The sequence below is a fragment of the Alligator sinensis genome, unplaced genomic scaffold, assembly GCF_000455745.1.
Source record: "Alligator sinensis unplaced genomic scaffold, ASM45574v1 scaffold1295_1, whole genome shotgun sequence".
NCBI classification, from domain to species: Eukaryota; Metazoa; Chordata; order Crocodylia; family Alligatoridae; genus Alligator; species Alligator sinensis.
The window spans coordinates 1,582,901-1,603,965 of NW_005841880.1; the positions used below are offsets into that span (position 1 = coordinate 1,582,901).

General features: G+C 62.2%; 3 protein-coding genes across 4 annotated transcripts in view; 2 read left to right on the forward strand and 1 right to left on the reverse strand.

Moving 5' to 3' along the window:
* Positions 1-1,385, forward strand: part of MED16 (mediator complex subunit 16) — a 14,366-nt gene extending 12,981 nt beyond the window's left edge. For both annotated transcript variants that reach the window (XM_025196428.1, XM_025196429.1), the window contains one exon: positions 859-1,385. In XM_025196428.1, coding sequence (XP_025052213.1) covers positions 859-985 — 127 coding nt within the window. In that variant the 3' untranslated portion in view covers positions 986-1,385. The remainder of the gene's footprint in view (positions 1-858) is intronic.
* Positions 1,386-3,930: 2,545 nt separating this feature from the next.
* On the forward strand, positions 3,931-18,906 carry PLPPR3 (phospholipid phosphatase related 3). The gene is made up of 8 exons (XM_006017453.3): positions 3,931-4,644; positions 12,998-13,092; positions 13,837-14,022; positions 14,308-14,437; positions 14,826-15,021; positions 15,184-15,241; positions 16,177-16,350; positions 16,566-18,906. Exons 2-8 carry the CDS (start codon positions 13,018-13,020, stop codon positions 17,829-17,831), a joined length of 2,085 nt encoding a protein of 694 aa, XP_006017515.1. The 5' UTR covers positions 3,931-4,644; positions 12,998-13,017; the 3' UTR covers positions 17,832-18,906.
* LOC102381206 (complement factor D) lies at positions 6,306-9,118 on the reverse strand. The gene is made up of 5 exons (XM_006017452.3): positions 8,911-9,118; positions 8,153-8,312; positions 7,840-7,984; positions 7,487-7,744; positions 6,306-6,637 (listed from the first exon to the last, which is right to left on the reverse strand). Exons 1-5 carry the CDS (start codon positions 8,966-8,968, stop codon positions 6,458-6,460), a joined length of 801 nt encoding a protein of 266 aa, XP_006017514.1. The 5' UTR covers positions 8,969-9,118; the 3' UTR covers positions 6,306-6,457.
* Positions 18,907-21,065: the final 2,159 nt, after the last annotated feature.

Genomic DNA, 21,065 nt, shown 5'->3' on the forward strand with positions numbered 1-21,065 from the left:
TCCCCTGTCCTAAGCTGCTCTACCCTGGTCGCCTTAAATCCTGTGTGTGCTTATAGCATGGCCCCAGCCTTATTCCACATGCCTGCTCTGGGGGTGTCCTCACACTCCTGCCTGTCTTTTAGCAGCTTGCTAGGGGCCGCAAAGCCAGCCCAGCCCTCGAGAGACTTTTATCCTGCCTGTCAGCAGACTGTAACCATATGATTTGCAAGACTGAGCTCTGCTCTCGGTTCCACCCGCAGGATATTGCCTTAAGAGCACCAGGGTGTGTTGCACTGATATAACAGAGCAAAATTTAGACGCTTTATTAACGGCGATTGTGCATGAAAGGGAAGATCCCCGGCCAGCTTCACAGACCTGCTGGTTTAAACCTGCCCTGCGCGCTTCCCCCGGAGCTGAGGAGAGGGGTTCACAGCAGAACCCCATTGTCGGCATTTCTTTTCAGAGAGGGGCCGGCGTGTTTGAAGCCTCCTGTGCTGTAGCCACCTCTCTCCCCTTCCTAAAAACCAGCCTAGCATATGCGACAGGTGCCAACCCTCTGTTTGATCATGTGATTGAATCAGTCTTAATTGTGGGCCTCAATAGAAAGCCTCCATACCAGATCGTTCGCACCAAGCAGGGGCATCTGCTGGTTTTCATATGGGCAGTCACTGAGAGCTGTTCCCTTCTGCTCCCTCCCCCAGTCAGCGTTGCTTCCACACGGCTCTATTCAGCTCTGATTTCTCTGCCTTGCCTGCATAAGACAAAAAGTTGCTTCCCTCCTGGTGCTCTGCCTGTAAGAGAGCTCCAGTCGTGCTGACTTGCACCCCGAATTATCTGTGCCGAGTTAACTGACCCTTCGTCTGTTCATCTCTCCCCGAGGTGCGGCTGCGTGACCATGCTGAAATCGCCCAACAAAACCACAGCGGTGAAACAGTGGGAACAACGGTGGATCAAAAACTGTCTGTGCGGGGGGCTGTGGAGGCGGATGCCCCTCAGCTATTTCTGACAGCACCTCCTGCAAGGCAGCAGCACACACTAGGAAGGGGAAAGGCAGCCAAGAGCAGGCTCAGAAACCTCTCAGGGCTGGGGCCGGAAGAGATCTCTGGAACCCGGAGATCGCGTGCATTGCCCTTCGTTATCAGCCGAAGAGATGAGACGCAGCTTTTAGGCCCTCCTTTGTTTTCCCTGAATTCATTTTACTTCCCTGCACTTCTGTGCTCCAAGGTGAAAGGAAACGAGGGTTTTGAACAGGACAAGCAGTCTTGCCAGAAGGTTTTATGCTACCTCGTCTGGTCTTGACGGCATCAGAGAGCACGGGAAGTCAGCCACCGTGGAACCAGCAGCTCCTTTGTACATAGCTTCTCTTAAATTTTGTACCAAATGCCTCAGTAAACGTCTTTGCAAAAGCTTGTGAGCCCTTGTTTCCTTCTCTTAATTGGCTTGATTTCATGGGGGTGAGAAGGGCAGGCCTTAAAAGGCTCCAGCGTCACAGAAAAAGAAAACTAATGAAAACGCAGGGTTAGCACTTCAAGCCAGACAGACTCAAATTAGATGCGTTTTTATCAGGGAGGACGATTTATTATCAGGACAAACGGCTGAGGCTGGGACGGATTTTCCATCTCCTGGTATCTTGCAATCAGCCTTTATATGCCTGCCTGGGGAGATAAGCTATTGATGAACAGGCTGCGGAGCTCCAGATAGGGGGGAAACTGGATGAAGGTTTGGGGGCCTGAGTTATCCTGGAGATGAGGATTTTAAGGCTCTCTTCTGGGTCTTAAGAATGGGGTTTTTTGTTTTGTTTTGTTTTTTTTGATAGGGAAAACAGCTTCCAGTCCCTGCCCCAAAAACTTACAGCAGAGATGAACCGCGGACATGCCCTGCGGGTGCAGCAACCACTGATTTAATTAACTCCTGGCAGCCGCTGTCTGAAAAGAGCCCATTTGCCAGTGTTTGATATCAGGCCCATCTCAGTAATGACTTTTATAATCTGTCACCCATAGCATGGAAGCAAACTGCTGCACCCCGTCCACCCGGGACGCAAGCAGGCAGCAGAGCTGGAAAGCTGCAGCCGTTCGTGCTTGGTTACAAAAAAAAAAAAAAAGAGGCAAAAATCATTGCTGATATCCGAAGGGGAAGAAATGTTTCCCGGCTTCTGCCGGGTATTACAAGCCCCGGCAAGAGCAGCAGCTGTAGTACGCAGTCTACTCTGCCCTCCCTGCCTCTCTGTGCCCATACCCCCCCACCCCAAGGTCGCATGCGCATAGTTTCATCTTAATTAGGTGGCGGTGGGGGAAGCAGGCTACAAGTGGGCTAGGCTGTTGCCCTTGTTCGATAGCGTTCCCCTGCGTGCACTCCATCACCCGCAGTCGCACGTTAATTATGTCTGGATTGGAGCATCTGCTGCACAGCATTGCCCTGGGGTTTTTGCGGTGCAGACGGCTGGTCCTTTAGAGGCTACTTCTGTTCAGGCTGCTCCGCCCCCCCTTTTTTTTTTTTTTTTTTTTTAGGGTGTAAAGAGGGTTCTTCGCTAGGAGGAGAGTCTTTCAGGTCCCTTGGCGATGGGGCTGCAGCAGGAAACATGCTTCTCCCCTCCCCTCCATGTACGCAGGTGAAGGCAACCATGCTCGAGACTGGGCAGGCTTCCTGTGGACGGAAGAGGGCATCTCCTGCTTGGCTTTCCGTCTGCAGGACCGCTGGGGCCAGGTGAATCTGAAACCACGGTGTGCATCGTGGTGCAAGGAAGCTAAAGCAGCTGCCTGGCTAAGGTCTCACTCAACCTTTCCAGCTGCAGGCTTGCCTAGGCATCAGATCTGATGCTCTCAGTGGCACCCTAAAGCCTTCAAGTGGGCAGAAGTGGCATTTCTGGGCAATCCCCCTGGCCTTGCCAGCCACCGAAGTAACCATCGAGGCTCTCCATAGCTGCTGGCTCTGAGGCGCTGCCATGATTCCCTGGTCTCTGCTGCTGAGGACCGTAGCAAGCGGAGTTAAACCAGGTCCATGCAGCTCAACCATCACCGCTGCATCGGCCTGGAGTGCAAAACCCTCCCACCCCCCTTGTCACATAACATTGCCTAGAAAGCCGAGGCAGACGCGTGCAGTATCACCACCCCCCTGGGTCAAAAATCATGAGACCAGGTTAAAAAAAACCCATTAAAATCAAGAGATTTAGGATGTAACTCATGAGATGCTATTTTTGAAGCAGGCGTGCGGTTCCCAGGGCAAAGAGCCCCAGCCCACAGTGGGCAGCCTGCCCCTGCCCCGTGCACAGATCTGGGGCAGGGCACGTGCCCCCCATGCCTCCATTCACCGCTGCCCCGCTCCCTCCTTCACCGTGGGGGACCTCGATCTGCCTCCCTTGCCCCTTCCCTTAGTCAGCTTGGCACTCCACGCGCGCCAGAAGACAAAATGAGAGATCAAATCTCGGGAATCACAAGGCTGAGTTCATCTGACTTGGAAGTCAGGGGTCTCGTGATTGTTTTTTTTTCCCCTCCCCGTGAGAGTTGGCATCACTGCATGTGCTAGCGGGAGAGTTCAGGCAGGGGGGCAGGAAAACTATGGCCCTCCCCTGCGGGTTGGGGCTGACCTGGTTATGCCCCCAGCTGCTGTTATGGGCTACGTTCGAGTGGCCTGAATCAAAAGCCCGTGTGTCCAGGGAACGCGGAGGCCCACACTCCCATGCCCGATTGCCCGTGGACATTGCCTGCACCCCACGTCCGTTTGAGTTGCCCTGCCCGTGGCTGCGGAGGTTCGTTGGCCAGTGGTACCTGCAGGGCAGAGAGCAGAGGCCCCCGCACTCTCTTCCTTACGGCCGCTGATCATCGCAGAAGGGAAATCTTCCTCGTGCAGCAGCTTGGAGTAACCCCCGGCGCCGAGTGAAGCTACTAGGAGTTGAGAGTCCTGACCTGTGCTTTAAATTGGTCGTTAGCCGTCCTCCTCCCATGTCTGGGGGGTGAATTGCAGCAAAGCTGTTTCACCTGGGCTAGGAGGGGGCCTTGGCACTCTAGGGCCAGGAGCTAAGGAGTTTAATGAGCCACAGGTGTGTCCTAGCGGGCCTCTCTGGGGCTGGATTGCGGGGAGATGGGCTGGTTGGGACACCAAGGAGGGGTCTAGGGTACCTGAATACCCGGAGACCTCGTGATGTTCAGGCCCTTTCAGAATCGGGCCCCTCGGCTGCCCCAGCTCGCTAGCCCCGCTCTCTCCAGGCCTCGTTTCACAAAATGAACCAGACTTTTTTCCCTCCCCTCCCTCCTCCTGGGAAGCCACTTTTATTTAAAATTCAGAGCGCTTACGGAGCGCCCGGCCCCCTCGCTCCTCCGTTCAGTGCTGGGCTGGCGGCGCCTGGGCGTTGCTTATCGTATAATTAAGGGAAACCAAATGGCTAATTAGGGAACTGCAGCTTCTCCCGAAAGCTTTTCATCTTCTAGCGCGACACGGCAATCCGTCGCAACCTCATTTCATTTTCTTGCCCCATCGCTGCCATCCGGCGTGTGAGACCCGGCCCCTGGGGCCTCCTGGGTTGAGCTGGGCACCGGCGCTGAATCGCAGCCAGGCCCTTCTCCGGTGACCATCTCTCCAAGGGTGCACGGAGCTGGTCCCACCGCTCCTACGGCGTGTTTGTCCCGGAGTAGGAGTGACCGCGCTTCATCAGGACCAGCGCTCTGCCGGGTAAGTGATGGGCCCAAGTCTGCGGCAGGCAGGTGTGGGTCTCAAGCCAGTGCCCTGACCATTGACCCCAGCCTAATGCCCCTCTCCTCCCCAGTGGGCTTCCTTGCATCACTAACGACTCCCATAAAGCACAACCCGGGACCTACCGTCCCTAAACCACGAGGGCAGAGCGATTCAGCCTGCGCTCTACCCAGCTGGGCACGTGTCTGTCCCCTTTATACCAGTGCCCCTGCGTCTGCGCTAGGTCTTGGCCTGGTGAAACCCCCTCGGGGGTTCGTGAGCTGCCGTCGTCCCCCAGCACACAACGTACAAGCAGGCCTGGCCTGAGAGCGATGCCATGACGGTCCAGGAAAGGATGCAAGAGGCAAGGGGTTTTTTGGGGGTGATCTCTTCCTGCGCTGTAGTTGGCATAGAGTTAGACAAGCTGTTGGTGCCAGGAGACCTTCCTAGGGCCGGGATTTCTTCTTTTAAATGAGGGATGAGGGTGCTCTCTTGTGCCAGCTCCGTGAAATGCTGCGTGTCCTGTGCTGTCGAACTCCGCAGCTGGGTGGACCGGTTGGGAGCCGTCCCCGTGACGTGCTCGGGGTGCAAGTGGGGTCCTGGCTAGGACAGGTCCCAGCATCTCCTTCCCTCCCTCCCTCCGGTGACGCACACTCCCTTTCCTGACCCCTCTCCGGTCACGTTGACCCTGGAAGCAGAGGCAGGGTGGATAACGACTTGTCCTGATCTTTGTATGACCTGGGTTATAGCCTTAATCTACCCCCCCTGCCCCAAATAGCCTTACCTGCAGGCAGTTGGGAGAGCTGCTCTCTCTGGGGCTGTGTTGCCAGCCCCCCTGCGGCCCACTCCCCCAGCCCCTTGAAGGCTGAAACGCTGCCAGCCTGCCAGGGGAAACCCACCCTTTCCTGCGTCTTTCTGCAGCAAAAGGAAAACCCGGATCCCAGCATGTTCCTGGGAATCCGGGACAAATGCTGTCCCGGAGTCACGCAGCCCGGGACTGGGACTTGGTGTTCCCATTTCGGGACTGTCTCGCCCAATTAGAGATGGGTGGTCACCCTACCCTTTTCCCGAGGGGCCCACACGTACTCGGTGCCGATGCTTGCCCTGTTTCGAAGGAGGGAGGGCCAGTGGCCTGCTCGGGTTTCCCTGCAGAGCCACAGCCCATGCCATGGGGCAGCACCTACTGGGCTTCTCTGATGCCCCTTCTGTTAGCGTGAGACAGGCAGTGAGTCCCCCCCACTCCATGCAAAGACAGCCTTTAGAGACTCGGTGACATGACTGTGGTCATAGGGTCACCCAGTGGCAGAGCACAGCTTGGAAACCCACGTCCCCAGCCAGCACCTGCGCTATCAGGGCAGCGAGGGACCAAGCGCATCCTTAGATGGACCCTGGGGAGTCATTCTCCCCAGTTCCTGGGGTAACCGTGGCCCTGGCAACCGTCTCTTTGGTGCCAGCCCTGAGCAACGGGCACAGAGGTAGCTGGCAGGCGCTGTGCTCCCCCTCCCCAGTGCACACCGTGGTCTGGGGGACCCTGGCACTGTGCGTAGACCTGGGGACCGGGGTCCCGTTCCCCTCTGGCAGGCTCAGCCGGGTTTGCGGCTGTGTCCTTGCAGCAGGGCATTGCTCTGCTCTTTGCCAACAGGAGAGACCCGAGCCCTTGGTTTCTGCACGTGGTAGTTTTATTGGTCCGGCTGATTGCAGGCCCCCTCCCTGTCCGGAGCTGGCAGAAGCAAGGCGGGCACTAGGCAAGCAAAGCTACTGAGGGCAAGCCTGGGGGGTGCTCCATGCACCGAGCCGCCGTGTGCCCCAGGTGCTAGGGGCTTGGCGAGGCTGGTCCCTCCTCTGCTGCAGCCATGACGCCGTCGATCCAGCCGACGTAGGCGGCGATGCGGGTGTAGATGCCGGGCTTCTTGTAGTTCCCGCAGACCCGGGCGCCGGCGGTCACCACCCCCTCGGCCACCCCATTACAGATGAGCGGTCCGCCAGAATCCCCCTGTGGAAGCAAGCCGGGCGCGGGGTAGGAGGCTGGAGCGACCTGCCAGGTAGGGCTGTGGGGGGCAGGCCGCTCAGGACCCAGGGAGGTGGCTGGGGTTGAGTGATTGCAGCTACCCCAGGCTGGGAGGGCTTCGCTCATCACTACCACCGTAATCGGGGCCTGCAGCGTCACTCAGCAAGGGGAAACTGAGGCAGGGGGAGCACAAGCTCCTACAGAACCATCGATTCAAAACCTGCGGGTCACGGGGTGCCTGAGCCCGGCCCCGCTAGGATGTGGTGCGTCCGGCCGGTAGTCATGTGGCTCCGTGCGCTGGGATGCATTTGGGACGGTGGGGGAAAAGCCAGTGCAGGGCTAGGGGCAAGACCGGCAGCACCCCAGGACATGTGGCTGAATGGGGAGCTCAGCAGGAGCGGCATCACCCCGGGAGGGCACTGCCAACACAGCCAGGGCACCAGCCGCTGGCTCGTAGCCGGGGGGACGGTGCAGATTGCAGAGAGGGGGCAGAATTCCTGGCCCTGAGGACAGAGCCTGCTCTGCCTTCTGCTCTCATGTTGCCATTGGGGTCCGTGCCTCAGTTTCCCTATCTGGAAAGCCTAACAAAGCATCTGAGGATTGCAGAGGCACTGAATGCCCCCCTGCCAGCCACGTATCGCCTCTGTGCACCTGGAAAGAGGTGATGTGCGGGGCCGGGTATGAATTGGCACGGGGCATTAGACCCCTGTGACAGGAGGACAAGTCCCTGGGGGGGTTGAGTGCGGGGGCTTGTCTCCAGCTGAGGGCTGCACGTGCCCCCTGCAGCAGGACAGGTCGAGGTATCGTCCCCCCGGAGCCCTGGCTCCCCGGTACCTTGCAGGTGTCCTTCTTTCGGGAGTCGGTGCACAGCATCTTGTCCGTGATGGTGTTGTCGTGGTAGGGCCGCCTGTTGCACTCCTCCCGGCTTTTCACCGGCCGCTCCACCTGCTGCAGCACGTCCGGCTTCCGCCCGCTGTGGCTGGTGAAGCCCCAGCCGGCCGCCTCGCACATGGTCCCGGGCGGGACGTCCACGTCCTGCCGCTGGAAGGGCAGGATCTTCACGTGCTCACTGAGGGTCGCCTTCTCCTCCAGCTGTTTTGGGAGGCAAAGGGGCAGGGCTGGCAGAGCCTGGGACCCGCTGGGGTCACCGGTCCGGCGTGGGCAGAGGGCAGCGGGGCGGCGCTCACCTGGAGGAGCAGGAGGTCGTCGTCGTTGGTCTCGGTGTTGCTGCCGGGGTGGCGCACCGCGGCACGCACCGCGTACAAGCGCTTGTGCGGCTCCGGCTGCGAGAGCGAGTGGGCTCCCAGGAGCACCTGGAAGGTCTTGCCCTTCCTGCCAGAGACAGAGAGAGGGAGGCTGCAGTGCACGGAGCTGGGAGGAGGGTGCCCTCATACCCCCCCCATGGGTGCAGCCCGGAGACCCTCCCCCCTGGACCCTGTGGGTCACCCCTGAGGCCCGATGGTTCCTTGGTGGGACTGAAGGGGCCACCCCGGCACTCACATGTCCTCCATGCAGTGCGCGGCGCTCAGCACCCACTGCTCGGCGATGAGGAACCCGCCGCACACGTGGTGCCCGTCCACCTGCAGCGAGGCCATGTAGGGCCTCTGGTGGGCCCCGGTGGTGGAGCCCCCCAGGATGCGGCCCCGGGGCCTGGACGCAACTGGGAGGAGAACAGGGGTTAGTGAGATGCACCCAGGGCCTGGCTTTCTGCGTGTCCGGGCCCAGCCCAGGGATATCGGACCCTCGCATGTCTCTGGGGGTGGCGGTCAGTGCTCGGGGCGGGGGCACAGCTGGGCAGACGGGCTTGGCACCCCCTCTCAGTTCAACCCCTCTCCTGGCTGCCGTCCTGTCCTGCCACCCCGTTTCCAGCATGGGCAGGGAGGAACCGGCCTGGCTGCCTCTGCCCCCGGGAGCCACAGCCGGGAGCTGGGCTGGCCGGGGAGGGGGTTAGGCACCCATTTGCTGCCGCAGCACTCCTTGCCTCAGTTTCCCTGTCTGTGAAATGGGCCGGTAGGCTTTCACTGCAGGGAGGGAAGGGCTGAATTGTGCAAATGGAGAAGCAGCGATTCTTGGAAAAGTGCCTGGGGGAGGTAGAAAGAGGGGGAATGTGTCTAGTTTCCCCATCCTGTTACAGCCCCAGCCCAGTTCCCCATTGCTTTCAGCTCCGAGCCGGTATCAGGGGCTCGTCCCCAAAGCAGCCCCTGCCTGGGGCAGTCTGAGATGGGTGTGGGGGAAGCAGGGAGGTGCCCGGGACTCACCGCACAGCAAGGTGCCCAGCAGCGTAACCAGTGCCAGGAGGGGAGCGGGGCGCGCCATGCTGACCGGAAGGCCTCGGTGTCCGGGCTGGAGATGGCTCTGGCGGGAGCGGAGGCAGAGCCCTCCCTTTTATCCGCGCGCCGGGGTCGGGCGAATGGGGGGGACTTCCAGGAGAGCTGAGGGGGGCAGGAAGCTGTCACCAGCTGCTGGCTGCCCCGCTCGGGTCGGGTCAGGCGTGCTGGCTGCCAGCGCCGGGGGGAGGAGGAGGATACGGCCTCTCCCACCACCTGGACGGGGGATCTTGGACTCGGTTTCTCTCCAAACAAACACTGCACAATGAGGCTGTTTGTTCACGACCTCTGCCCGCCCTCCCTTATCGCACCTCCTGCCCGGGCTCTGGGTAAACAGCACAGCTGCGGGGCTCTTTCGCAAGCTGCCCACCTGCGAGGGCAAAGACCCGTCCCTGGGTTCGCCTGCCCCTGCCAGCTTGGAGCTGGGCTGTGCAAGCTAGCCCGAAGTCCCTGCTCCGGACACCCCCCGCCAGCTCCGTCTGCAGCCACCGCATATCCCTCTGTGCCCGTGGCAGGGCTCCTGCTCCCCCCCTGCAAAGTCTTCAGGGCTGGGTGGCACCTTAGACTAATTTGTAGGCCAAGGGGTTGCCAGGGCCCTGCCAGGCAGCGCTGCGCAAGAAGCAGGGAGGGAGAGGCAGCGCCTGCAGCTTGTGATGTTCGTTGAGGGCAGGGGTGACGGCTCATCGGGACCCCGCCAGAAGCAGGGGCCTGGGTGAAGCCCGTGACTCCAAGAGATGAACTCGTCTGGCTGCGCCGCTGTTCTGACATCCGCCGCTAGAAGGAGCCAAGAGCCCAGGTTCAAGGTCGGCTTCCAGCCATGGAAGCAGGAGAGATGCTCTGCCCCCCTTCCTCCCAGGGACGGGGAAGAGAGCCGGTGGCTTGGCTGCCGAGATGTTTCTCCAGCTCACAGCTGGGTCCTGAAGGGCTGGGTAAGACCTGGCCTCTGAGGCCTGGTCCTGGGTACCGCTGCCCCGGGTACCGGCCCTCTCCACCTCTGCGTGGACAGGACAGAGAGCACTGGCACGTGGGAGTAACCCAGGTGGTGTCCAGGATCACGCTGGCCCATGTGCATGCATGCATGCGTGTGGGTGTATGCATGCGTCTGTGCATGTGTGCAAGTGTATATGTGAGACAAAGGCCTGCCCTGCCTTGCAGGTGCCCGTTGCATGGGCAGGGTGAGGACACAAGCACCAGGAGTTTCCTCTCTTCTGACCCGCTGCCCTGCTCCTTCCAGCAGGCAAGAGGGCTCCAGATTGTCCCACCCGTGCCGGGGACAGGCCAGACTCGGGAAATCCCCACTGGGAGAGCCAGGGCAAAAGCTGAAGGCACCGTGGGGCTGGCGGGCGAGGCTTCCCATGGACAGATAATTCCTGGTCTGTGCCTTTTCCCACCCTGAGCTGCGAGGAAATGCTGAGACGCGGCCAATTCCACCGTCATTTTCCCACCGGAGAGGCCGAGCTCGTTCCACCCGGTGAATCGTTTGCCATCGCTCATCCCGGCTCCTGGGTTAGATTAATCACAGGGTTGCGGGGAGAGGGGAGGGAGGAAGGATTCGCTCTGTCCCTGAGACCATACCGAGGCCAGGTATTATGGAGCCCAGCGGGGAGCGACGCGCGTTGCCGTTCTGCGCAGAGCAGCGCCCTGCGCCGTGGAGCGCGAGGCTTGACAGGAAGGGAAATGGTGTCGCCGGTCGCGTTGCCTGCGCCTGCGGGACCTTTGCGCTCGCTGAGAGTTTCCAATGGGCAGCGGCCTCTCCGAATGGAGCTGTTGGATTTCTTTTTCTGGATGAAAAAACAAAGGGGGGAAAAGAGATGCTTTACCCTGACCCCCAAAAAGTTGATTAGAAACCTTCATTTTTTTCCTCCCCGAAAGAGTTTGGGTGGAAAACTGTCTTCTCCCCCCACCCCCAGCAGCAGAGCAGCTGGCAAAGAGGCACCAGGGGAGGAAGAATAAGGATCTTTCATCTTTAATACAGGACTCGGAGGCAGTGGGCTGCTCCCCTGCCACTTCCAAATGCAACAGCGGTGACAGGCTGGCATTAACCACCACCTCTGCCAGCGTCTGTGCCAAGAGGCACGGGCAGGGGGGTTGGACGGGAGGCCGACCTCCAAGCCCGGGTTTAGGAGCGGCATCAAAACCCAGGAGCCGTGTGTGTGTGGTGGGGAGGGGTCATGCAGTGGCTAGAGTTGGGGGGACCTGGGATGGAGGATGCCCCGGCTCAGTTCCTAGCCGCAGGAGGGGATTCAGGGCTAGGGGCTGCGCCAGGGCCTGGGGTTGCAGGCGAGGGGCCCCGAGAGATGTGCCCCCGGGAGGCTGCAGGGTGGCGCTACCCAATGCCAGGAGCCCCAGATGCAGGCGCAGGCAGCCTCCGTGTTGCTAGGTTACCGGCCGAGGATTTTGTGATGCGAGTCACATTTGCACACCTCCCGCCCCTCCCTCGGGGATGCTCCCTTTCCCGTAAGGCGGCTTCTCCTCCCCTCCTCCTGCCATCTTCCAGGCAGGTCCTGGCCCCGGGCACCAGGAGGTCTCTGGGGCAGCTGGGGGGGGGGCATTGAGGGCCTGGCTGCAGGCCTTCCTCCTGCCCAGCTGGGAGAGCCCTGCCTGCACCCCTGCTACCGCCTGGGGCCCCCGTTGAGAGCCCCTGGGCATCCCTTGCACCAGGCGGGGCAGGGGCACCCCTTGCAAAGGACTCTGGCATAGCCTGGTGGGGGGGCTGGGAGGAGGGAGCACCCGGTCTGCAGAGGATGTGCGAGCTCGCTGCAGTGGGGGGGTCCTGGGTGGTGGGGAGGGGGTCCGCGAGCAATAGACCCTGTTGCTACCCACAGCCCTGGCACCCAGCCACAGCCCCCGCAGGTGGCTGGCTTCAGCCCCCGGGGACTCAGCAGCCCTGGTGGAAGGCCATGCTTCCCTTTTAAATGGGCTGCAAACCTTTTGGGGGCGCTCGCCGTGTGCGCCAGGGCACCCTGTCGCTACCTGCAGCCTCCCTGGGTACGGGGGAAGCAAGCGGGCATCCTGGGCACCCCAGTGCCCGGCTTCAGCCAAGCTGGGGGACTCGGTAGCCCCAGCAGTTCCCCTTTAAACGGGGTGTGGCGCTTCCGGGGGTGCTCCCTGTGTGCTCCAGGGGCCCCTGTGGCTGCCTGCAGCCCCCTTGGTTATGGGGAGGGGAGCAACGCCAACCTGGGGGGTCTCGGCAGCCCCGCGCTTCCTTTTAAATGGGCTGCAAAGCTTTTGGGGTGCTCCAGGGCACGCAGGCGATGGGGAGGGCAGCGATGCCCACCCAGGGTGCTGGGTGGGAGGCTGCTGCCAGGCTCCCGGGGGTGCCTCCCTGTTGGGTTGGGCATGCGGGGGCACCCAGGAGCCCAGCGGGGGTGTGGGGCATGCAAGGAGTGCGCCCGGCCTCAGCTGGGCAGGGGGAGGGGGCGTCGCGGTCCCACCCCCCAGCCCAGCCCAGCCCAGCCCAGCGCAGCCCAGCCCAGCCCGGCACAGCGCAGACGGTGGGATGCTGGGGGGTATCTGGTTTACCTTAAACCAGCAAGGGTTCTGGGACAGACATTGCATAAACTGGTTTGAGTCAAATCTGTTAAGTCTGATACTACATTCAATGAGGTTTATCTCAAATCAGTTTCACCCATTTTCAAACTGGCTTATGTGCAATGAATGTCTGTTCTGTTACAGGTTTAAACCAGTTTCTGATCACTTAAATCAGTTTACGTGTAATATCTGTCCCTAGCCATGAGGTGAGGCTGAGGGAACTGGGTTTTTTTAGTCTGGAGAAGAGAAGATTGGAACCAGCCTTAAGGTAATTGAAGGCTGCCATTAATTTCCCTCTTAAAAAGGATGGGGCTAGAACGTCTTGAGTGGTGGCAGATGACAGAACAAGGAACAATGATCTCAAGTTGCAGCAAGGAAAGTTTAAGTTAGATATTAGGAAAAACACTCTCACGAGGAGCCCCCGCTGTGCCCTCTTCGCGGCCCAATGCCCACTGACCCGTCCCGTTGCCGTGTGCCCGCTGTGCAGGCAGCCCCTGAGCTGACACCATGATCTCCCCGAAGGAGAAGGCCAAGGCTCCCAAGGACAGCATGACCCTCCTGCCCTGCTTCTACTTCGTGGAGGTGAGTGAGGGTCCCCCCTCCGGCCCCCGAGGCAGCGTTGGGGGAGTCTCGCGGGGGTGGTCCGGGCAAGGGGGTGTTTCCTGGGGCTGCGCCTGGGTGGCTCGGAGATGGCGGGGGCTGCAGCTCTCAGCTCCCTTCCTGCCCCTCCGGTCTGCGGGCGCGGGGCAGTCAGTGCAGAGCCGCCCCAGGGCTGCTCTATCTGCCCTCCGTTCCCCACGGCTCCCGTGCGGATGAGGATCCCCGTGGTATGGTGCCTGGGGCTGTACAAGCCCGTCGGGGACGTCCTGGAGGGCCACGGCGCGGGGCCGGGTGTCGGGACTCCTGGGTTCTTTCCCCAGGGGAGCGTTGTCTAGTGGTTAGAGCAAAAAGGGGCTGGGAAGCAGCTTTGGCTCCATTCTCCAGGCAGCCCCAGGGTGGGCGGCTGACTTGGAGTTGGGGATCGGAGCCCCGTCCCGGGTCCAGGCAGTGTGTGGCCAGCCAGGGTGGGACGTGAGAGCTCCTGGGTGCCCGGCTGAGGCTTGGGGAGGGCAGTGTGGTCAAGTGGGAAGAGCAGGGGCGAGTTGGTGTGCAGATCCAGGGGTCTGTTGTGGGCGCTGGGGGCTCCCTGTCCAACTTCTTCATGGGGAAGGGGGCTGGGACTTCCCTAGTCCCAGAGCGGGGCTCCGGGGAGCCCGTGTCTCACAGAACGGGGGAGCGATGGCTGGCCCCAGCTCCTGACCGGCTGCCACGTCCCCCCGGCCTCAGCTCCCCATCGTGGCCTCCTCCATCGTGACCCTGTACTTCCTGGAGCTGACGGACCTCTTCAAGCCGGCCAAGGTGGGCTTCCAGTGCTACGACCGGGCCCTCTCCATGCCCTACGTGGAGACCAACGAGGAGATGATCCCTCTGCTCATGCTGCTCAGCTTGGCGTTCGCAGCGCCGGCCGCTTCAGTGAGTGCTGGGACCCGGATCGGCAGCTGCCTCCACGGGGTGGGCAGTGCTGGCCATAGAGGCAGAGTCCGGCGCCTCTATGCAGAGGCCTGTCCGGGCAGTGCCAGGCTGCGAGGGCTCGGAGTCCGGCTGGGCGGTGCCAGGGGCAGGAGGGTGGCGAGAGCAACCATCCGTGCAAATGGTGCCCAGACCCTGCTCCTTGCTGGGAGAAGGTAGAACCAGCCTCCGCGTCAGCTGGGGGGATGCCCACGCTGAGGTCTGCCCCCTCCTTCTCCCTGCCCCCAGATCATGGTCGGCGAGGGCATCGTGTACTGCCTGCAGTCCAAGCTGAAGGGGCGCGGCGGGGCCGAGGGCAGCATCAACGCCGGCGGCTGCAACTTCAACTCCTTCCTGCGCAGGACGGTCAGGTTTGTGGGTAGGTTTGGCTGTGGCACCTTTGTCCTTTTTGGGGGGGTGAGGGGGGAGCCAGGAGGAGCGCAGGCACCTCTAAGGCCTCAGCTCATGACCCCTGGCAGGGCAGAGACCATCCTATACTCGCTGTGCTTCTGCAAAGCTCCCTGCTTTACGCCTGCCTGAGGACACCTAGGCTTTTCTTCCCTTCTGGGGAAGGAGTCCTCGGCCTTCTCTGTTGCTGTGGGCTCTGCCTGACCCCCCAGAAGTGGCTGCATTTCACCAGGGAAGGAAGGAAAGAAGGGGTGGATCTGGAGCATGCCGTTGCCCTTTGCCCCCACAAAAGCCCCAGTGAGGCGGGAAGGGGGCAGGGTGTGGGGGAGGCGCCTGCAACCCCCTCCTGGCTTCCCCAGGCGTGCACGTGTTTGGCCTCTGCGCCACAGCCCTGGTGACCGACGTGATCCAGCTGGCCACGGGCTACCACGCTCCCTTCTTCCTCACCGTCTGCAAGCCCAACTACACGCTGCTGGGCATCTCCTGCGACTCCAACCCCTACATCACCCAGGACATCTGCTCCGGCCCCGACCAGCACGCCATCCTCTCTGCCAGGTAAAGACTGAGGCAGGCAGGGCTGGGCAGTTCCCTTGCAGGTGGTGGGGTATAGGGGCCTTCCTCATGCCCTGGCACCCCCAGTGCTGGAGGCATGCACCCCTGGGCAGGGCCAGGGGCTGGAGCAGGCTCCTGTAGCTCAGCTCTGTTGTGTCCTTGCAGGAAGACTTTCCCGTCTCAGCATGCAACGCTCTCGGCCTTTGCCGCTGTCTACGTGTCGGTGAGTTTGCTCCGTCTCCTGTGGATTTGCCCTGTGCTCATCTAGGGTGTCCATGTACACACGTCCGTGCAGACATGCTACGTGTACCGGTACCTGAGCCTGGGCTGAAATTTCGCCAAGGCCGAGCAAGCACAGCTGGCGCCCTCGGAAATCTTGTGTCCCCCGCACGCCTGCCGAGGTGCACGGAAACAACACGGATGGGGAGTGCGTGATCCTGCCCGTGAGACCCTCCTGTGCACATGGACACATGTGTGTCTTCTTTCTAGGCTGACCTGCAAGGTTCCCCCCCCACTGCCCTCCAACACACACACACACACACACACACACACACAGGCAAACTTGCATGTGATGCTCTCACACGTGCACAGGTAAGCACGTGATGCTCTCACACACACGTGGGTAAACTTGCATGTGATGCTCTCACGTGCATGCACACACACAGGTAAGCACTTTGTGCTCTTACACATGGATAAAATGCATGCGATGCTCTCATGCATGCATGCACACATGGGTAAACATACATGCATGTGTGCATGCACATGCGCGCGCACGCGCGCACACACACACACACACACACGTGTGCATGCACTGCCCCACCAGGCAAATACAAATGGCCCTCTGACACATTTGTGAAGTGAAAGCATACGGAGTGCTTTGCCCATGCAGGTACCCGGGGTTTTCCTTACACGTATGCACACACAAGTGCCCACACTTGCACAGCTTTCCCTTCGTGTCTGTGCAAAACCCCCTAAGGCACAGATGTGCCTCAAACCCTGGGGAACAGAGGTGGTGTTCCTGGGAGTGGAAGGGGCTGGCTTGCCTGGACACGGAGGCTGCCTGCCCTGCACCCCCTTGGCTTCCAGGCACTCGCTGCACCAGTACCCCAGCCCCCCGGCTCTGACTGGCGGCTCCCGCCTTGCTCTGCCCCCTTCCAGATGTACTTCAACTCCATCATCTCAGACAGCACCAAGCTCCTGAAGCCCATCCTGGTCTTTGCCTTCGCCATCGCCGCTGGCGTCTGCGGCCTCACCCAGATCACACAGTACCGCAGCCACCCCATCGACGTCTACGTGGGCTTCCTCATTGGCTCTGGCATTGCTGCCTACCTGGTGAGTGCCCCTGCCTGGGCTGGGAGCCCGATGCTGGGAGTAGAGCCCTTTTGGCAGCTGCCCCAGGCCTGGGCCTGAAGGGCTGGGGCAGGGAGTGTCCTCAGCCTCCCCCTCCAGGAGCATCTCAATGCCTTCTGCAGCACGGCAGGAGAGATGCTTGCTCCGAGCCCCTTGTTAGCTGGGAGGGCAATGCCCCTTGCCTCCTGTCCTTCCAGGCCTATCATGCAGTGGGCAACTTCCGCGCACCCACGGAGAAGGCCCCGGCTCAGGTGCCGGCCAAGGACGCGCTACGGGCGCTGACGCAGCGGGGCCACGACTCGGTGTACCACCAGAACAAGTCGGTGAGCACGGACGAGCTCAACCCCCAGACCCGGCTGGACGAGGTGAACCGCCAGGTCCAGCGGGAGAAGAACTCCCTGGGCAGCCTGAAGCGGGCCAGCGTGGACGTGGACCTGCTGGCCCCCCGCAGCCCCATGGGCAAGGAGAACATGGTGACGTTCAGCAACACGCTGCCCCGCGTCAACACGCCCTCGCTGGACGACCCGGCGCGGCGCCACATGACCATCCACGTCCCCGTGGACGCCTCCCGCTCCAAGCAGCTCATCACCGAGTGGAAGCAGAAGTCGCTGGAGGGCCGCAGCATGACGCTGGCGGAGGAGGCCGGGAGGGTGGCTGCCGAGGCCACGGGCGGGGAGGACGACGACCACATCCCACCCTCGCTCTACCCCACGGTGCAGGCGCGCCCGGCTGAGCGGGCCGCGATGGGGCCCCGGGTCCTCATCCAGCCCCGGCCGGGCGCCTCGCAGCTGGTGCACATCCCCGAGGAGAGCCAGGGCAACGTCAACCTGTCGCCCAACAGCAGCTCGGCCGTGAGGGCCAAGTGGATGATGATGGCGGAGAATTGGGCGTCGCAGCGCGTGGCCAACCCGCCCCGCCTCATGCAGGTCATCGCCATGTCCAAGCAGCAGGGCCTGGTGACGGTGACGCCCAAGCACTCGGAGACGTCCTCATCTTCCACCAGCTCCGACTCCTCCCAGTACCGCTCCCCGTCGGAGCGGGACAGCTCCAGCATCGTCACCATCGACGCCCACGCCCCGCATCACCCCGTCGTCCACCTCTCCTCCGGCAACGGGCCCTGGGAGTGGAAGGCGGCTTCCAAGGGAGCGGACGGGCCGGATGCCTACGAGCTGAACGAGATGGGCAAGGATTACCGCGGCTTCCGGCCCACCAAGAGCGCCGGCGTGTCCCCGGGCTCCTCCGTCAGCGACATCGAGCAGGACGAGCCGCGCTACGGCAGCGTGGCCACCATCAACGTGGCGGTGGGTGGCGGCGAGGACAGCCTGCTGGGCACGGCCAGCCGGGAGTCCACGTTGCGGAGGAAGCCGGCCAGCCTGGCGGGCGGAGAGAAGGACGGGCAGGCGGACAGCGAGACGGACAACTACTACAAGAAGATCCAAGCCAACCGGAGGTTTAAGGAGTAACCCTCCGTCCCGGCCCCCAGCCTCCCCCAGCCGCAGAGAGCGGGGAGCTTTGTAAATACCTGCTTCCTCGGGTGTCTCGTCATCACGCGGCCCGAGATGCCCGTGGAGGGGCGTGGAGCAGCATTGAGGGGCTGGGGTGTTTGCCAGGGAGAGAACTGCACATTGGTGGGAGAACGGCTCGGGGGACGGGGCTGCCCCAGGGACCCTGCCCCAAACGGCGTCCCCCTTGGGGGCTGAATTCCCCAGGGACGAGGTTAATTTATCCTGACTTGGCGACTGTGCCTGGGTGTGGAGAAGGGCAACGGCGATGCCCGGAGGGCGTGCCCCCAGCCTTACCTTGCCGCTGTTAGGCACTGGACGGAGGTGCAGCCGGGGGACCCTGGCTCTGCGATGCCATGTGGATGGAGAGCATCCGTCCGGTGGCTGAACTCTGGACCCTGTAAATATGGCATTGGTTGGTGGAGGTGAAGGGGGCCACCATGGAGCCCCCTGCCACACCTCTCCGAGGGGCTGGTTTGCTGCAGCAGGGGGTCCAAGCCTGGCTGTGGCCCACAGCCGCACCCAGCAGTTGCTTGCTGGTGTGGGGGAGCATGGGGGGCTGTGGTCTCAGTAACCCCTGCTGAAGGAGGCAGGATGCAACCAGTCGGGGTCACTGGAAGAGGGGTTTTGGGTGGGTACCAGAGCTGCCCTGCATCTGCTGGCACCATCGAGGGGCTCGGGATCCCAGCCCAGGAGGACAGGGAGCGAGTGTGCAGGACAGTCCCACCCTCTGCCACGGGTGCGGCCGTGGTCTGGGCTTGGGCTTTGGGGGTCTCCCGGCTAGGCAGGGCCGGAGACAGCAGTGGGCGAATATGAGCATGCATGTGGGAGCGGGGGGGGCTGCATCGTGGGAGAAGTACCCCCTCCAGGACAGGGTGAGAGCCCGGAGGGCGGGCTCTCAATCGGTGCTGGGGGCATGGGAGGTTGTAACACTGGGGACCGGGAGAGGGGGAGTCTGTGCCGGGTGATCAGGGCCGAGTTTTCTTACATTTCACCCAGACCAGGTGCTATAACTCGGCCTCCGGCGGTCGGCTAGAGGCTCTGGGGTTACGGGGGGGGGGGGGATAGGGGGTGGTGCTCTCCTCCCCCTTCCCAGGGCTGCTGGGGTGAGGGGGGGGGGGTGATTAGGGGGTGCTGCTCTGATCCTCCTTCCCAGCCATTGCCGGGAGGCTTCGGGGGACAGGCAAGAGGTTGGGCTGTACCCAGATCAGGCAGTCGCACCCTAAGGCACTTGGTGCCACGCTGGGGTGGGAGGGAGGGGCGTTTCCGCGGTCAGAGATGCCGCGCTCTTGGCAGGGCGGGAGCCCTGCTGCCACGAGCCCCGGGGCTCCCGGGGGGATCCAGGCAGGGCTCGCCCCCCGCTTTGTAAAGGCATCCATCAGGCGCTGCCTGAACCTGCTGGGATTTTAAAGAAATAAAGACCTGAACCTTTGCTGCCTGCTGTGTTGGGAAGCGGGGAGCAGCCGGGGGCTGGGCTGGAGACCCCCATTCAAGCCCTGTTTCCTATCCTCCCCCACCCTGCGCCGAGGCCAAGGGGTGCATGCACCCATTCCCCAGGCTCTCGGGGGGCCTTGCCCCTGTCGGAGCTGAGCCCCCTGCGTCTATCCAGCATGGCAGGGGGAAGGGAAAGGGAAGGGAAGGGGCTGCCGCTCACGGCTCTCTGGGTGGGCGTATCATCCATCCCCTGCTTGCTAGCTGCTTTCCCTCCATTTGCTCCATCTGCCGCACCGTTTATTTTTAACCCGGCTCTCTCAGCCCCAGCCCTGACACGTGGGGACGGGCACGCCGCTCTCACAGCCCCAGCATCGTCCCACTGACCCCCAAGGCCTCTGGTAGTGACCCCCAGGGCCTTAGAGCTGCAGGGCTGCTCCAGCCCCCCTGGCTCAGTGCAAGAACCACCCAGGGTCAGGGTCTCTGGTTTATGGGTGGGGAAACTGAGGCACGCAGGAGTCTGGCTGCCCTCTCCTTCCCTACCTGGGGCGGCTCCCCTCCCCTCCCACAGGTGCAGTGTGGCACACTGGATGCACGAGGCTGGACACGACTGATGAGAAGCAACAGGAGGCTGGAGCATCTACAGGACCACGACAGCTGGAGAGCCCCCGGCTGCTACCGGACTGGGAAGGGGCCCCGTGGCCCATCTCGTGAGCCCAGCAGGGCTCCAGGGCTGGGATGCCCACCGCTGCCGGAGGGCACGGGAAGGCCGGCGGATGCCAGCGCTGGCCCACACAGCGCAGAGGATGACAGGCACCAAGGAGGAGCCGTGTAATCTGCACTGTGATGGATCGTGCTGCTCGTAGCGTGAGCTCTCCCACCCTGCCTGGTGCTTCGGGCCAGGCATCAGACCTGGGTGCACGCTCGGGGGTGGACGGACGGATACACACGCGCACAGGGGATCCAGCGAGGAGGCTAATGGGGCCCCGTGGAGTTGCTGGCACTCTGGTTCCCAACCTGGCCTTGCAGCATGCGTGGGCACGACCCCGGCAGGGACAGACGTTGCACAGAAACCAGTTTACGTGATCAGAAACCGATGTAAACAGGTAACAGAACAGAAGTTCAGTTCAAAATGTCTGGAACCGGTTGAAGATACGCCCGGTTGAACGCCGCATCAGACTTAACTGGTTTAGGTCAAGGCTTAGGAAACTTCTGTCCCAGACCAGAGAGCAAGCACGAGGCGTGCGGGCTGGGCACCTAACCCCCGTGTGCCTCCCAGAGCGGCCCATTTCAGATGCACGCACCGCGGGTGCCCCCGGAGATGCTGCACGCCGAGGGCTGTGCACAAGCACTCGTGCAAAGGCACCGCCTCCCTCCCACTGGGCGCAGACACCTCCGTTCCCGCGGTGCCAATGCCTCTGACTGCTGGGGGTGCTGGGCCAACCAGACCTCCCCAGAGGACCCCCGCCTCACCCTGGCACATGCCATGTGGGCTTGGGCTCCCCGTGGCCCTGGCCAGCGCGTGGGAGAAGCCCACCCTGGCACCAGCAGGAAAGTGCCGACCCCGGCAGGTTTTTGCTGTGTTGCCATAACAACGGCGAGGAGCCGTGAGCTGGAGCCCAGCTCCAGGAATACTTGCAAGGCGGGGGCGAGGTGCAGCGCCCGCTGCCAGGACATGGATCGCCAGGGCTGCAGGGTGTTTCTGCTGCGCTCAGCAAAGCTCCCTGCCCGCCTGCCCGCTCGCCAGCAGGGAGCGGCTGGCCC